The sequence below is a fragment of the Pteropus medius genome, unplaced genomic scaffold, assembly GCF_902729225.1.
Source record: "Pteropus medius unplaced genomic scaffold, Ma_sr-lr_union100, whole genome shotgun sequence".
Lineage (NCBI taxonomy): Eukaryota > Metazoa > Chordata > Mammalia > Chiroptera > Pteropodidae > Pteropus > Pteropus medius.
Genome location: NW_024351091.1, coordinates 216038 through 233963, shown reverse-complemented (window position 1 = coordinate 233963; position 17926 = coordinate 216038). Strand labels below are relative to the sequence as shown.

Sequence of the window (17926 nt, the reverse complement as noted above, 5' to 3'; positions counted from 1 at the left end):
CTCTCTCTCTTTCTCTCCCTCTGCCTAATTCCTTTTAATGACTACTCTTTTGTGAGAACCACCCCAATGGACCTATACTGCACACAGGGTAAACTCTTTCCCCTGAGCACCATAGGGGCCAGTGCATGGTTGAATCAGGGTAAGAATCCTTCCCCTGACCCTATCTTCATCCTAAGATGATGTCACTCCTATCTTCATCCTAAGACACAGATAGGTCTGGGACATGACAGAAGACCCAGGGCCACATTAAGGAAAGATCCATCTCCATAGTTTTGTCTCTATTAGGTAAGTAATATAGAAACTTCTAAGTGAGGTTAGTAAGATCTCTAAGAAAGGATTGGAAAGACCCAATAAATGCAGCACAATGCAGCGCTGTCCAAAGTGCAAGCTTGCCATCACGCAGCAGAGCTGGAGCAAGAAAAGACACTGTTGATGCTGGTGGTCCCTGTCTCCACACCTCACTCACCGCAACAAGTGAGTGCTCTGCAGGAATAGGATGAGCTCTCACCTCAAAATTGGCTTAGATATTAAGGCTGAAAATGCTACACATTCAAGAGCATATAAAAAGTTTTATTCTTCATATGGGTATCTCCCTTTCTGGAGGAAGCCTAGAAGCCTATCTAAGCTGTTCTGCAATGTCATGAGAGGTCAAGGAAAGTGGCTGTTTTTTTTTTTTAATTGTGGTTATGGTGTGAGTTCAGAGTGAGAGTTTCTACATATGTGAGGTTTGAATTCTCTTGCTGTCACCAAAGGAGGAAAGAGTCAGCCTTACTAAAAATTGAGATATCATTGACACATAGCATATTAGTTTCAGGCATACAACATAATGATTCAATATTTGTATATATTACAAAATAATGACCACACAGGTCTAGTTAAGACTGGTCACTGAACATAGTTACAAATTTTTTATTATAATGAGAACTTTTAGGATCTACTCTCTTAGGTGCTTTCAAATACAAAATATAATATTATTAATTATAGTCAACATGCTGTACATTACACACCCATGACGTTTTTATTTTATAACTGGAGGATCAAGCTTTCTTATCAAGTAGTCCAGATGTTGGCAGAAGGGGAAGAGGAAGAGGAGTGGTTGAAATTGGTAGTGGCCAGATATCACACACACACACATACACACAAAAATGGAATCAGACACTTTTTACATAACTCTTATAGTTTGTTTATAAATAGTCCAAATCAAGAGAATTATTTGCACTGCATTTGGATAAAATAAAATACATTGGATTGCTTATTAGTGTCCTTTAATTAAAGAAACTAATAAAGAACTGTTTTTTCTTCTTGAGGGAGGAAGATATTTCTCATTGCTTTCCTTCATAGGAGGGAACTGATAGGTTACTATGTTTATGGAATTTTAAATCTATAAATAACATTTCTCCTCTAATTTCCCTAGCTCAGCTTTTCCAAAGGGATGCATGTAGTAACAGCTTAATGCAAATCCAATGTGAAAAGAGTTCTCAGAATAATGTTTGTCATAACCGAGAAATACTACAGAAAAAGTATGGTCTTCAATTGTGAATATTTTATTTATGAATTACTTAAATCCAAAATATAGACACACGGAAGGATACTTGTATACTTTTTTCATTTATACCAAACCTTCTTTATTTTCCAAAAGGTGTCTGTGCTCTGTGGAACCACAGAACATAACAGGTGTCTTGAAATTTCTCCTCCTGGGACTCTCAGATGATCCAGAACTGCAGCCTCTAATTTTTGGGCTCTTCCTGTCCATGTACCTGGTCACCATCCTGGGGAATCTGATCATCATCCTGATTGTCAGCTCTGACTCCCACCTCCACACCCCTATGTACTTCTTCCTCTCCATCCTGTCCATGGCTGATATTGGTTTTACTTCTACCACCATCCCCAAGATGATTTTGGACATTCAAACTCACAGCAGAGTCATTTCCTATGCTGGTTGCCTGATTCAATTGTCTTTTTTTTGTCTCTTTGTATGTCTGGACAGTACACTTCTAACTGTGATGGCCTATGACCGGTTTGTAGCTATTTGTTACCCCCTGCACTACCCGGTCATCATGAACACCCGCCTCTGCAGCCTGCTGGTTCTAGGGTCCTTTTTGATTAGCCTTATGAACTCTCAGCTGCACTGCTTGTTGATGTCACAACTTTCCTTTTGCACAAATGTGGAAATTCCTCATTTCTTCTGTGACCCTCCTCAACTCCTCAAGCTGGCCTGTAATGATACCTCCACCAATAACATATTAATCTATATTTTTGGTGCCATCTTTGGTGGAATTCCACTCTCAGGGATCATTTTCTCTTACTATAAAATTGTTTCCTCCATTCTGAGAGTCTCATCATCAAGTGGGAAGTATAAAGCCTTCGTTACCTGTGGTTCTCACCTGTCAGTTGTTTGCTTATTTTATGGAACAGGCCTTGGGGTGTACCTTAGTTCGACTGTTTCACATTCTCCCAAGAAAGGTGCAGTGGCCTCAGTGGTGTATACGACAGTCACCCCCATGCTGAACCCCTTCATCTACAGTCTGAGGAACAGGGACATCAAGAGAGCCTTGCAGAGGCTCCTCAACAGAACAACATAGTTTCAATATTTCCTCCCTCCTCCCCCCAATTTTTGGTCTATGGATTAGAAATTCTGCAAAACCAAACATCTGGAATAGATAAACATGCCTCCTTTGGCACACAAGTTTTGGAACTCATGGTTTTCATTTCTTTTGATCAATTATATCTGAAAGTTGCTCATTTTGGCACATCTTTGATGAGATTAAGGGACTATTTTGTGATCCTATGTATGCCAAAATTGCTGAATAATTGAGTTTAATTACAATCGGAATATCATGTATTTGTCGCTTGTGAACCAGGCATGCTGTAGAAATTTACAACTCTCTTTTGAATACATGGCTATATATGATTCTCAACCATTTTCACCATCTATGCCTATTTTCCATAAAACATTGACTTTGTTTAAATTCAGATTGTGTGAGAGAATTTGTGTCACTGGTCCTCAATCTATGCTTCCTACCTGAATCACCTGATGAGCTTTAAAAATTTTCATCCCTGAGTCCCATCACCATAGATTACGATTTAATTGGACTAGAGATTGAAAATATCATGAATTGTTTTAACAGCAGCCCACGTGGTTCTAATATCCAGCCAAGATGAGGACTATTGAATTTTGTCAGTCATTTATTTAAAGATGACTTGTATGTCTTGGATTCCTTAGTATTTATTATTAGGTCCTGAAGATCTGAAAGTGATCAGAGCTCATAAAGGAGATGATACAAAAGAGTTGCCTTAGTAACAGCCAAAGGGATTTTTTCCCTCATATTCCTGGTAATATATTTTTTTCAACACCCTCTCCATCCATACTCTATAGCTGTTCCTCTGTGCTAGATATTAAGCTATTGTTTTCTGTTCCAAACTTACCCATTTATATTGTAAGTTGGGATGCTCTTGTGGGGGCTGGGAATCTTTAAACTATTCCTCTTTTTCCATCTGGGTTCTCTCTAGGTTCTTTCAGTGTGGGCCAGTAAAGGGCACACATACTCCTTACTCCTTAGACTATGGTGCCTCACTGTTTCCTGCAGTTATGACACTGTGTTACTATGTTTTTCCTTTCCTGCCTTTCATCTTTCAAATCCATAACCATACCTATATGAAATTATCTTCATTAAATAACTAGTGTGGTTTCTCTTCTTGATTGAACTGTGACTGATAAATCATAATATGGGAAATAATTTGGAAGAATGCAAAGTGATCTCATGATAAAAGAGATTGTAATGGTATGTCTTGATCGAGGGTATATAATTGAGGTTTAAAGTAGTGGTATGATATTTCCAGGGGCTGTGTGATTCTAACTGTCCCTGTAGATCTTCAAGTCAACCAAGTCATTATGAATAGATTTAACCCTATCTTCTTTTAACCTATCTTCTAACCATGTCTTCAGCAAAGGGGAAATCTTTCCTTTCACTAGTAATCAACCCCATTAGGATTCTACATTATAACCACGTTTCTTTCTCTTCTGTCTTTGGCCTCCTTCTTTCTTCTACATACCCAGGTACCTATGTATATATCCATCTTTCCTTTAGAGATGCTACATGTAGTTCCTGAGGTAGCATTCTGGGATTTCTGAAAAGCTGTCCAGTAACTGGTATAATCTACTCTGCCTTTTACCACTAAGCTAAGTTGACTACCAACTTCGCTAACAATGAACCTAATATCTGGCTCTGTTTAATATCAGGTTTTTCCTCCTGCCCAAGCAGTCTAAAACATCTCAACATTCATATCTCCTTGCCTACTTCTTCTCTATTCTCCTGCTATGTGGCCATTTGGGCTCCCTAAAAATTTCCTCTGCCACTTATGCACATACACATAATTATCATAATTATCCCATATCTGATTTAATTGGGTAAGTACTCACTTTTTTATATCAGTTAATGAGAAATCAGTCTCTGAGTTCCTCATATATATGAACCTGACACAAGAAGACTGTATATATTAGACACAGATGTTGTTGAAACCACGATACCCATATATCCCACTTTGTTTCACCATATAAGCCAAAACTGCACATAAAAAAGACTTCAAGATACTTCCAATATCCCCTGCCTCCTGTCTACATGATTTTGAACATACTCATCTCCATGTGGATTGGGCCTTGTGACTTCTATGCAATGAATAAAATGTCAAAAATGTTGGGCAAAAACCAGAGAGACCTAACCAGTATACCATGTGGAATCTTGAGATTATCCTAACTGAAATAAGTCAGAAAAGTTTAGAATGATGTGATTTTACTTAATTGTGGGATATAAGAGTGAAAGCAACAAGTGAACAAGACAAACAAATAAAAACTCATAGACATAGACAATACTTTAGTGATTACCAGAGGGAAGTGGGGAGGGGAGGAGTTTGAAAAGGTTAAAGGGGGTGAAATATGTGGTGACAGAAGAAAATTTAAATTTGGGTGGTGAACACACAATGCAATATACATACAACGTATTCTTGAATTGTACACATGAATTCTATATGATTTTATTAACCAATGTCACCCCGATAAATTTGATATTCAAAAAGTTTTAAAAATACTAGGATGTCACTCCATCACTAATGTTTATTAAGACTCAGGCTTTGACTATTAGCCCTCTTCTACTCTCTCACCAGCTGTCTCTGTTGGAAGAGAGCTGTCATGTTGTCAGCTGCCCAATGGGGAAGCTCACGTAGCAAGAAGCTGAGGGATGCCTATGGCCAGCTGCACATGAGGAACTGAATGCTGCCAAAGCAACATGAGTGAGCTTGAAATTAGATTTTCTTCTAGTCAAGACGTGAGATGACTACAGTCCTACATTTAGAATGCAGACATCTGTGAAACCCCTGGTAGAATTTTTAAAAATTGTTATTTTGATATGTCAAAGTAGATGGTTGTCTGATGTAACAACCTATATAAAAGAACATAGAGTAAAACATTAGAACTTTGGTTTTCATTCAAAATAGCAAAAACATATATTTCTAACACATATAATGCAAAACCGCAAAACAGAACTATAGGAGTAAAAGAAAAAGTTCTCCTAATACAAAAAAATCTTAAATAAAAACACAGAAATTATAGCATACTCTTGGTGTAGAAAACACAATTATGCCTACAGTGAATTTACAGACATACAATTACACGCTGCTTTTTTTATTGAAAAAAAATTGTCTGAGTTTCTAAAATTTCTGCAACTTGGACATGGACGTGAAGTGTACAGGTGTGCATCCTCCTGAGAAGAGGAAGTGCCCACAATCTTGAAAGTATACTTCCTTTCCATTTTCAAGTCCTATTAATAACAGGAAGTCCTCAGAGCTTGGGATAACATGGACCAATTTGGCTAATTGTGAGCTCTGTGCATTGAGCTCTTAAGGCCATGCAGGAATAGATCATTGGATTGTTTCTCCAGCCCCTCAGGTCCTCTGTTTTAGTCCTGTGGGCCTCACATCTGAGTCCTCTCCTCTAGAAATCACTGCATCCGGAGGCCCACGACTAACTTCGCCTCACTGCCAGACCTGGGGATGTTGTCTCAACCTTTGTCGCTTGCCAGGCGGATAGGGGCAGTGGATTCTCATTCTTTGACCACACTCCAGTAGAGATAGAACATCCCACTGAGGACTGTGGAGATGGAGGATGGATAAGGGACTGTCAGGAAGATTGTTTTTTCACCATCATGACAAACAGGAGAGTTGGGACAAACAGATGGGAGGGCACCAATATGGAAAGTTTCAGTTATTTTTGTCCTTACAAAGGTAGATTCTGAATGCCTGGAGGGAGACAACTGAGCCTAATTCATTTCCCCAGAGTGTACACATTGCTTGGCAGACAACAACAATCTCTGTTAATGCTAAATAGATACTTCCTTGGATCTCAGAAGCAGAGCCCAGGGGACATGGCTTCCACGTTGTGCTTTCCTTCCTGGACTGTCATTCCTTCCAGCAATGACTGATAGGACTGGACAGAAGATAGAACAGTACTCGTGTGCATCTATGTCACAGATTTTATAAGAAACCTATAATTTTCACATTTCATAGAATCTACTACATTTAAATATAAAGAAAAGAGTGCACACATTAGATGAAAGGAAATCTAATTCTGGGTAGTGAACACACAATGCAATATATATATGACTTTCTGTTGAATGGTACACTTGAAACATATTTGATTTTGTTCATCAATGTCACCCTAATAATTTTTAATAATAAATTAAGAAATTAAGAAATTCAATCCAAAGATAAAAAATTGTGGAGATTTTAAAAAAAGTGAAAAAAAAAAGGAAAAGAGAAAGGGATGTAAATCTTACTGTTTGGACTGAGATACATTTTAAGATTTCCACTCATTCTATGGATGAATTATCATGAACAAACAGGACATGATAGGCTTCTACCTCTCTGCCATGCAATAGAATAAAATGTCATTAAACCTGTGTTGAGATTGTATTTAATTAACAAGCCCACTATTCCAATATGATTTAAAAACCATGACTGAATATTTATTAAGGACAAATCTCTGTTAGGTGCCATACGTGTCCCAGAGATGGGTGTCATTTTCCCTATTTCTATGTACGAGATACTAGCACAGAAAGGTGGAGAGATTTACACACTCTCTGCATTGAGTGGGTGAGAGCTGTGGACTCAAACAGACATCTCTTAATTCCCATCCCAGGGTTCTGTCCCTTCCACCACAGCACAATCATTATTTCTTTCCCAATTTGTTTTAGTCTCAGATGAGCAAATGGAGGTAGAACCACCAATTCCTTTCCTTGGGACTTGGTCAGTTCAACTGTGAATTAGCAGAATGGACCAAATGGTTTGCAGGGACCTTTACTGCATGACTATTGTGGATCACAAGGTTTTCTATGAATAGTAATGAATTTTACAGCCTGAGATATGGAAATATCATTCTTTATACAAAATGGAAATTTTCATGGGACTCTATCATGAAAAGTCTATTGCTAGTCAGACTTAGGGATCTTTCTAATTTTATACCTTGGCAATCAGCATGTAGTTGGTTTCGTCTGACTTTTCTATTGGAAAAACACGTGCAGGTAATTAATAGTAAAGTTGCACATGTATCAAGTTTTTATAACTCACACAATTATGTGTTTACATGTCCAGGAAATTCTCACTTCTATGCCATTAAGAGGGGCATGAAAATTTTCTTAGCCGTGTCATGAAATATTGAAAAATAAAATGAAGTTTATCCCTCAGGAATCTTATATGTCATTTAAAGTGTTGAACAGATGTATATACTTCACAGAGAGACCTTAAACACAATGCTGTAGTAAAAGAGAACTCAGAAAACAATATGCGTAGCATGAGGGCATTGAGGTAAATTTTCAAGAGAATAGTTTGCGAATATATAAATCAATACTAATATTTTAAAAACACTGGAAATAAAATGCATCCACTAAATTCATGATAGCATTTGCCTTTGTACAGCTAAAGTGCAGGGGAAGAAGACCATAAGGATAGCAAAAAATCTCTCAGGATTTATCAATAATAAATATGAGTTCTAAAGCAAGGATTATCAAATATTTATATTTTAATATGGGTAATGGGTAACAATGGTAATGATAATAATTGATAAAATTAGTACCATATTAATTAGTTGCCTGGCAATAATTCTCTATCCTGGGTATAAGTTAGTATGCCCAAAGGACTTATATGGAGAGATTCCAATTTAATTGGTTCTGGGCTATGGCCAGTCCATCATTAAATTTGAAAAGATGGCTAGGTGATTTATTGATCAACTAAGATTGATAACCACTGTTGAAGTCCTTTATATTTATAATCAAATTTTATTTCTTACAGCAGTTCTATAATATCTGGTCCAATAATATACCCATTTTACAGATGAGCAAACAACCTGGGTGTTTATAACATTAATCTTTGTTCTTTTGCCTTTTATTTTTTAAATTTCATCATATTTTGTTTTGTCAAGAGAAATGAAGACCTGAGTTGCCTTCAGGAGCGGAGTTTAGGAGAAATGTAATCCATGTGTAAGGAAGAAATGACTTGAAAACTTCTTTAGCTGGCATCAAGAAGGCCAGCTTAAGGTTGGAGAGCTGACTTTGCACCTGAATTTCTCAACTGTTCATTAGAGGATTAAGTTTGATGGGAAATCAACCCTTCACAAATGTTTATTATTTGAGACATATTTAAAGAGTTTTACCAACCCACCACAAATAAAAATAGTAAAGAGCAAATCAACCTCAGATATTTCTCTAAGATTGTGTATTACTCATAGAAAATAACCTTTCAAAAGGGAAAGTAAGTCCAGAGTACTCATGAAAGTTAATGATTATTTAATCATTGATGCATTGTAAATGAATACCATCTTTAGAATCAGTGATGCTGTAAGATTTCATGTATTTAACAAGAACATATTTTTCAAAATATGAAGTCCACCAAGACCAAATATTTGTATATTTGAGTTATATTTGAAGGGACTTTGACCAGACAACCCACACATTTGAGTGAGCACTTATCGCCATAGAAGATGCTTTTATAAAACCAAATATAAATGAAAACCATTAAAAATAATTACCATCCAAAAATGCTATCTGATTATGAACATTTTATTTTAAATTAGAATCTAGTTAATGTGGTTTTAGCTCTTCTAGACTACATTCCAAATTCAGAGAATTTCTTATACTGCATTTGGATAAGATAAAGTCCTCTTGACAACTCCCCAGCGTCTTTTAATTACGATGAATTTTTTTTCTTAAAGAGAGAATATTTCTTATTCCATATTTTTTTTTAAAAGTAGAAGGCTGATATTTTACTCCGGATTTGCCTCCTCAGAATGATCTTTCTTTAATATTCTTTGGCCCAGTGTCTCTAAATTGGGTGTTATAAAAACAGGTGAATAGCCCAGAGATCAATAAGGAAAGAGTTCCAAAAAAAGTACACAGCTGAGAAATATTGCCAAAGGTAATGGGGGTATATTTTCCTCATGTGTAAATACTTCATCTGTTAATTGCTTAAGTCCAAATATGGACACTGAGCTGGGTGCCTCTATACCTGTTTGATGCACTCAACATTCTATCTCTCTCTTTTTTTTTTTTTTTTTTGTGTCCCATCTGCATGGCACCATGCAATCTGACAGATGACTCAGAATTCTTCCTCCTGGGATTCTCAGATGGTCCAGAACTGCAGCCTCTTCCTATCTATGTACCTTGTGACTGCTCAAGAACCTACTCATCATCCTCGATGTTATTTCTGACTGCCACCTCCACACCTCTACATACTTCTTCCTTTCAAATAGTCCTCAACGGACATCAGTTTCAGCACAACTATGGTTTCCAAAATGCTGGTGAATCTGTAGATATACAGCAAATCCATCACCTATGCAGATTGTCTAACTCAGGTTACCTTTCTTCTCTTTTGCATGTTCGGACCACATATTTCTGACCCTCATGAACTATGACGTGTTGGTGGCCAATTGTCAAACTCTACACTATCTGGTCATCATGGACCCCTGCCTCTGCGGCTTGTAGGTCCTCCTGTCATTTTTCATCAGCTTTTGAACTCCCTGCTGCCCTGTTTGATAATGTCACAACTTACCTTCTGTGCAGATGTGGAAATTCCTCATTTCTTTTGTAAACCTCCTCAGTTCCGCAAGCTGGCCTGTAATGATACCTCTACCAATAATATTTCATGCTATTTTGTTGGTGCCATTTTGGTGGTGTGCCAATCTCAGGGATCTTATTCTCTTACTATAAAAATCCACTTATATGAGGCACCTAAAGTAGTCAATTTCATAGAGTCATAAAGTAGAATAGTGGATGCTAAGAGCTGGGAAAAGAGGAAATAGAGAGTTGGTGTTTAAGGGGGAAATAAATTTCATATTACAAGATAAAAAAAGTTCTGGAGATGAATGATGATAATGATTGCATAACATTGGGAATGAACTTAATACAACTGCACTGTACATTGAAAAATGGTTAAGGTGATAAATTTTATGCTATGTTATTTTACCACAACAAGAAAGATCTCCTGTTAGGAATGAGGGACATGTTGCTCCAGATGTTGGGTGTACCACTTAGCCCTCAGCATCAGACCCCCATAGATCTGCCTCAGCTGCAGAGAGCCACCTAACCATGGTCTTGCCTCCTTTTGAGGAAGCCCACATCCAATGACATTCGGCCCCTTGTCTCCAATTCCAGCTAACTCTAAAGGATCATCCTAGATCCAGAGTTGTCTGGTGACTTTAGGAAGCCTTCGATGGGTTTCAATTTGAACTGACTTTTTCCACTGCTCTTCATTGCTACAAAGAGTTTGCCAAACCTCAGAGTCTGAGAGAATAGTGCCTTCAAGACTCTCTTCACTTCAGCCACCAGCCACAATCTCAGAAGATCCCATGATGAGACTCACTTACGACCAGTTAGCCACAAATTTAGGAACTTTCACACATTCGATAATTTTTAAAAATGACTCAGACCGAGGTAACTCCTTCAGGTTCAATAATTCATCCGAAAGAATCACAGATCTTGGGACAGTTTATACTATGATCACAATTTTCTTATAGCAAAAAAATACATATTATACATATTAAAACTAGCTAAAAGAAGAACACATAGGGAAAGATCTGGAAGGTCTCATATGTCAATCTTGTGGTCCTCTCCCTGTGAGTCTAGATCGATTACTGCCTCCTGGCCACACTGTGAGACAGCACTCAGAGTATTTCCCAGCAGGTAGCTCACCTGAGCTTCGGTGTCCAGAGTTTTTATTGAAGCTTCATTACACAGGTGTGATTAATTAAATGATTGCCCAATTGATTGAACTCAGTTTCCAACCTCTCTCCCCAAATGTTGGTCTGGTATCACTTTGTCCAAGGCTCCAACACTTTATTTATATGATTGATATTTTTGGCACAGCCAATCTCCACTTTGAGTCATCTCATTAGCACAAACTGTCAGGTACTGTCAATGGGTGCCATCATGAACAACCAATCACTCCTATTGCGAAATTTCAAGAGCTTAAAGGTTACCTTCTAGGAGCTGGGACAAAGGTCATATGTCTCCTTAGGTGAGGCCAAGTTCCTTACTACACATCTGCCCTTCCACAGGTATTGAGTCCAGGAACATTGCCTGCTGAACTTCCTGCATGCCAATCACTGTCTCAGAGTCTCCTTTGCAAGGAGTAATAAAATTATTTTGAGAAGATTTTAAAGATAGTTTCAAAATAGTGTTTGAATTGTCAGCAATGTTCTATAAATTACAAACCCAAGCTCGGCTCAGTGATAGTAAAATTCAAGGAGAGGAGAAGAAGTACAGAAATTGGGGACAGTCTGGAGGTCCCCAAAGAAAATCTTAATGAACCTAGAAATCTACACTGGGAATATAGAAAGGAAGTGCAGAGATTGATCTAATAATAAGGTAAGATAAAATCTACATGATTATTATACTTCAAAATGTTTATTTTAAAACATTAAACACTAGGGCGTAAATAAATATGGTCAAGAATGATAATTTATTTGGCCTCTGTCAACCTCTTCAAATTCCTAGACGTCCAAACAAAAGCACCTGATTTTGGTTATGAGTTTGATCAGGGTCCCCTGATTCTTCTGTTCATTAGGTTTTGGAAGCATTGAGCGTGGGGACAATCAATGTTTAAGAGTAAGTATATTCTTGTCCTTCTAGAAATAGCAGGTTCTTGAAAAACTGAGGCGTATTCCAAGCCTTTTCTATTAGGATAAAGAGATACAACACTGGATACACAAAAGAGTGTTCAGACCTTTAGCTGCATGCTGAAAGATACACTACTTAACTCTCTTCTTGTTTCTACTGTCAAAATCCACTAGCAGGTAGCTGCTCATGTTCTCAGAAATAGAAATTGACTCTCTTCCAGGTCACTAACTTCCCCTCATCCGCACACCCAGTTAAATTTGTCATTGTAGTTTCTGTTTTCCTTTCCCCCATATGATAGTAATTAAATTATCTGAGCAACACTGCCTTAGTTATAAAATTTGTTTTTCCTATTCTTCAAGAACGGCACATATAAACATTTTACTTTTGCAAAAGTGTTCTAAATGGTGTCCAAATATTCACTGTGTATCACTTTAGATAGAAGCCAGATCAATTTTTTAGGTGTCATCAAAACTTCTGACTTCTTTATTACAAAACTTCCAGTCATTTTGTGTTACTCGTAAACTAAAATCTGAACTCTTTGCCAAAGTCTATAAAACCCTTCATTATTTAGTCTCTTCTATTTCTTTCCAACTTCTTCACTGGTTTCTTGACCAGCACTGTAGCATCATCTGGGAGCTTATAAATGCAAATGTTCATCCCGTACTTCAGACCTGCTGAATCAGAACATCTGCACATGGAAATCACGTAGCTATAGTTTAAAAGACCTCCAGGGTCTATCACCACACACCAGAATTAACTCAAACTGGATTATTGATCTGAATATAAGACCTGAAACAAGAAAATGCACACAAAAAAAACATAGAAAATAAATTCATGGACCTTGGACTTCAAGAACATTTTATGAATTTGACCTCAAAGGCAAAAGGAGTAAAAGGTAAAATAAATGAATGGGACTACATCAAACTAAGAAGCTTCTGCTCATCAAAAGAAATTGTCAACAATTTAAAGGGACAACCATCTGAATGGAAAAATTGTTTGCAAGCTACGCATCCGATAAGGGCCTAATATCCAAAATATACAAAGAACTCATATGACTCAATAACAACAAAAAAAGAAAATGATCCAATCAGAAAATGGGCAGAGGACCTGAACACACACTTCTCCCTAGAGGACATACAAATGGCCGATAAATACTTGAAAAGATGATCAACATCGCTAGCTATTAGGGAACTGCAAATCAAAACCACAATGAGATACCACCTCACACCTGTTAGAATGGCTATAATCGACAGGACAAGCAATAACAAATGCTGCAGAGGATGCGGAGAAAAAGGAACCCTCATACACTGCTGGTGGGACTGCAAATTGGTACAGTCACTATGGAAAACAGTATGGAGGTTCCTCAAAAAACTAAGACTTGATCTATCATATGATCCGGCAGATCCCTCTACTGATCATTTATCCCAACTGCTTGAAAATCCATATATGAAAAGATATTTGCACACCAATGTTCATAGCAGCATTACTCACAGTGGCCAGGACTTAGAAGCAACCAAAGTGCTTTATGATAGATGATTGGCTAAAGAAGCTGTGGTACATGTATACAATGGAATATTACTCAGCCACAAGAAGAGATGAAATACTGCCATTTGTGACAACATGAATGAACCTTGAGATAATCATGCTAAGCGAAAAAAGCCTGACAGGAAAAGTTGAAAATCACAAGATATCACTTATATGTAGGATATAAACCTAAAAGTAACAAATAAACAGGAAAAACAAAAAGAGAATCATGGACATGGACTATAGACTAATGGTTATCAGGGAGTAGAGGGTAGGGGAAGAGGGGGGACGTAGACCGAGTAAAGTGGGTTAAATGGGGGGCTGAGGGAGGGTGAGGTTGGTGAAGGGAATCAAATATGGTAGCTGAAAGAAACTGGACGTTGGGTGGTAAACACACAATAGAATTTACAATTGTCAAATTATAATGTACACCTGAACATTATATAATTGTATTAACCAGTATTACCCCAATAAACTTAATTAAAAAAATAAAATAAAATATTAAAAAAGAAGATTTCTACAATAATCCTATGTGGTAGATTTAATTCTTATCTTAATTCTAAAGACGAGGAAACTGTCCAGGTGCATTTACATTGTTTACATTATTCTATTTGCATTTTTCATCAAATCATACTGTGAACTGCCAAAATAATGAATCTGAATTACCTTCAGGTACCTGAAGTAAGAGAATTGCAATCCATGTATCAGAAAGGATTGACATGAAAATCTGTTAGCTGGGTAAGAAGTCTGGGTCTTAAAACTGGCTGTGGGGCTTCCCCTGGGGCTAAACTCCTCAACTGTAAATAGGAGGGTTTATGACCAGAAAAACAAAACCAACAGACATATGAATAAGTGCTCAACATAACTAACCATCAGGGAAATGTGAATCACATTAGAATATTATCTTATACCTATTTGATTGACTATGATAAAAAAGAAAAGACAAGCGTTGGCAAGGATATGGAGAAAACGGAACCCATGTGCACTGTTAGTGGGAATTAACATTGGTACAGACATTACAAGAAAAAGTATGGAATTTCTTTAAAAATTAAAAATTACTAATTAAAATATGCATTTTAATTAGTAATAAATGTATGCTGTATCTTTTCAAATGGTTTTTCTACATCCATTGCTATGACCATATGATTTTATCCTTTATTTTGTTTATGTGGTCTATTCCATTGATTAATTCGTGCATGTGGAACCACCATTGAATCCCTGGAATGAAGTCATTTGATTGTGTTGTATAATCTTTTTAATGTATTGTTGTATTCAATTTTCAGTATTTCGTTTAGGATTTTTGCATCTGTATTAATTGGAGAAATTATAGTTTCTTTTTGCGTGTTATCCTTACCAGATTTTAGTTTTAGGATAACATTGGCCTTATAGAATGAGTTAGAAACTATTGCCTGTTTCTTTGGTAGATTTTACCAATGAAGCCATCCGGTCCTGGAGTTTTATTTTCTGGGAGGTTTTTAATGACTGTTTCAATTTTGTCACTGTTGATTGGTCTATTAAGCCTTTCCAGTTCTTTATGATTCAGTTTCAGAAAGTTATAGATTTATAAAGACTTATCTATTTCTCCTAGGTTAATGAGTTTGGTGGCATAGAGTCTTTCCTTGTATTCTTGTATGATCCTTTATATTTCTGTGGTAACTGTCATAAATTCTTTAAAAATGTCCATAAAAGGAAAGTACCTCAACTTAATAATAAAGGCCATGTATGACAACCCTTAAGCTAATATCGTACTTAACTGTGAAAAACTCAAAACTTTTTCTGTAAGATCAGGAACAAAAAACGAATGCGCACTCTCACCATTATTTTTCAAGGTAGTATCAGAAATTCTAGCCAGAGCAATCAGACAAAATGAGAAATAAAAGACATACACATTGGAAATGATGAAGTCAAATTGTCACTTTTTGCACACAACATGATTTTTTTATGTAGAAAACCCTAAAAACTCCCCACCAAAACCTATTAGAAACAATACACAAATACAGTAAATTTGCAGGATTCCAAATCAATGTACAGAAATCCATTGCATTGCTATACACTAATGATGAAGTTTCAGGAAATAAATTATAAAAAAGATCAATTATTTTTGCAATTGAAACTAAAAGAATACAAAACCTAGGAATTAACTTAATAAGAGATGTTAAAAACCTATATTCTGAAACTACAAGATATTATTGAAACAAATTGAAGATGTGGTACATATATACAGTGGAATATTACTCATCCATAAGAAAAGATGAAATACTGCCATTTGCAACAACATGGGTAGATCTTGACAGTATCATCCTAAGCGAAATAAATCAGAGAGAAAAAGTAGAGAACGTACGATTTCACTGATATATGGGATATAAAATCGAAAGCAACAAATAAACAAAACAAACACAAACTCATGGACACAGAGAGCAGTTAGTGGTTAGCAGAAAGAAAGGGGGAGAAGAGAAGAGGTAGATAAGAATAAGGGGGATCAACTAAATGGTGATGGACGATTTTACTTTAGGTAGTGAACACACAATGCAATGTAGAAATGATGTATTATGGAATTGTAAACTTGAAACCTACATAATTTTAGTAACCAATGTCACCGCAGTCAATTTAATCCAAAATGTAAAATAAAAAATAGAACTACCATATGTCCAGAAATCCCATTTCTGGGTATATATGTGAAGAAAATGAAATCTGTATCTCAAAGAGGTATCTGCTCTTTCATGTTCATTGTAGTATTCTTCACAAAGATATGAAAACAATCAAAGTATCTGTTGACAGACTAGATTAAACAAATGTTATCTATCTATCATCAATGTATCTATCTAACTAATATGGTCTCCCTTGCTAAATATTGATCCTATATACAGGGGTTTATTTCTAGGCTTTTGACTCTGTCCTATTGGTCTATGTGTCTATATTGAATCCAATCCTATGTCCTATTGTGGCTGATACCGGTAGTCCCTGCTCCTCTTCCTAGTGTTTAGCTTTGTGTTTATGTCTAAGCTTTGCCGTCCTCTGGGTTGGGTGAAGCAGAAACAGGTCCTTCCTGTGCCTCACTAAAAGGCTGGGGAAGCTGCTTGCGCACTCTACCCGCCCCCCTTCCTATGAGGGTAACATCTTTCTCCAGCTGAGGAATTCCCTTCTGGTGCTAAGTAGTGCTGGCCTGTGTGGTGGAATGATGTGTGAAGCTGTTCCTTTTTTTTCCTTTGTTTGGCGACTGTCAAGTGTTTTGTTCCACTGCATTGCTGAAGCTTCCTAAAAGGACTGCTGAGCTCTCCCAGGGCTGTTTTTGCTCACGAGTCTAATCGTTGAACTTTGAGGGAAAACAGAGGCTGGCATCTGCGACTCACCATCTTGGTTTTGTTACACTTCCTTCATATCAGTTAACGACAAACCAGTTGTTAAATTCCTCATCCAAACTCCTATGAGCCAGGATAACAGCATGGCTAGGATGTATCAGGTTGCAAAGTACTGTCATCCCCATATGAGCTCACTTTATCAACTGAAAAAATCTGAGAAACTACAAACGGCCTCAAGCACAATTATTTAAACTTTAGGATTGGTGAACACAAAGTAAGCTACCGAAAATACATCCTGGAATAGGACCAGCTCTTCTTAATGAGCAGAAATCACAAGCCTGGGACATTTGTTGAATTTGGGCACAGAATGGTTGCAGATGGGTGTGATATCAATGGAGGGACTCTGGTGATGGAAGAGAAACCATGCTGGCTTTTTCTGAGTGCATGTCCTGAAGAAACATGCTGGGGTCCACAGAGACACCAAATCAGAGGCAATTTCGACTCATAAGCCAGTTTATCTGCAAGGAAGTTTTACTGAGAGCATCTTGGTTGTGGACTATGTTGGGAAGCAGAGAGACATCTTTCCAGTCCTGTGGTGCTTAGAGGCAAATGTCCTGAGATTGGGGGAAGCCTGTGTGGTGGTCAAATTCCAATATTCACCCAGTTACCTCCATTTCCTATATCTTGACCCATCCTCTTGAGTGTGTCCTGGGCCCACTGACTCGCTTCCAGCCAACACATGGTAAAACTAATGAGATGTCACTTTTGAGATTATGGTACAAAAAGACTCTGGCTTTCATAATCTGGACAATTGTTTTTCTGTCACCTATCTGTTTGTCCTAATGGGAGCCAACAGCCATGTTTGATCTTCCCTGTGACAGAGACCTGGGGAAGGTCTGTCTTCAAGAGCACACAGGAACTCCATCTTTCCAAAATGAGTGGACT

The 17926-nt window shown here is 37.2% G+C and overlaps 1 protein-coding gene across 1 annotated transcript; it reads left to right on the top strand.

Moving 5' to 3' along the window:
* Window positions 1-1658: 1658 nt before the first annotated feature.
* LOC120586535 (olfactory receptor 18) lies at window positions 1659-2582 on the top strand. The gene has a single exon (XM_039842912.1). The coding sequence runs from the start codon at window positions 1752-1754 to the stop codon at window positions 2580-2582; it is 831 nt and encodes a 276-aa protein (XP_039698846.1). The 5' UTR covers window positions 1659-1751.
* Window positions 2583-17926: the final 15344 nt, after the last annotated feature.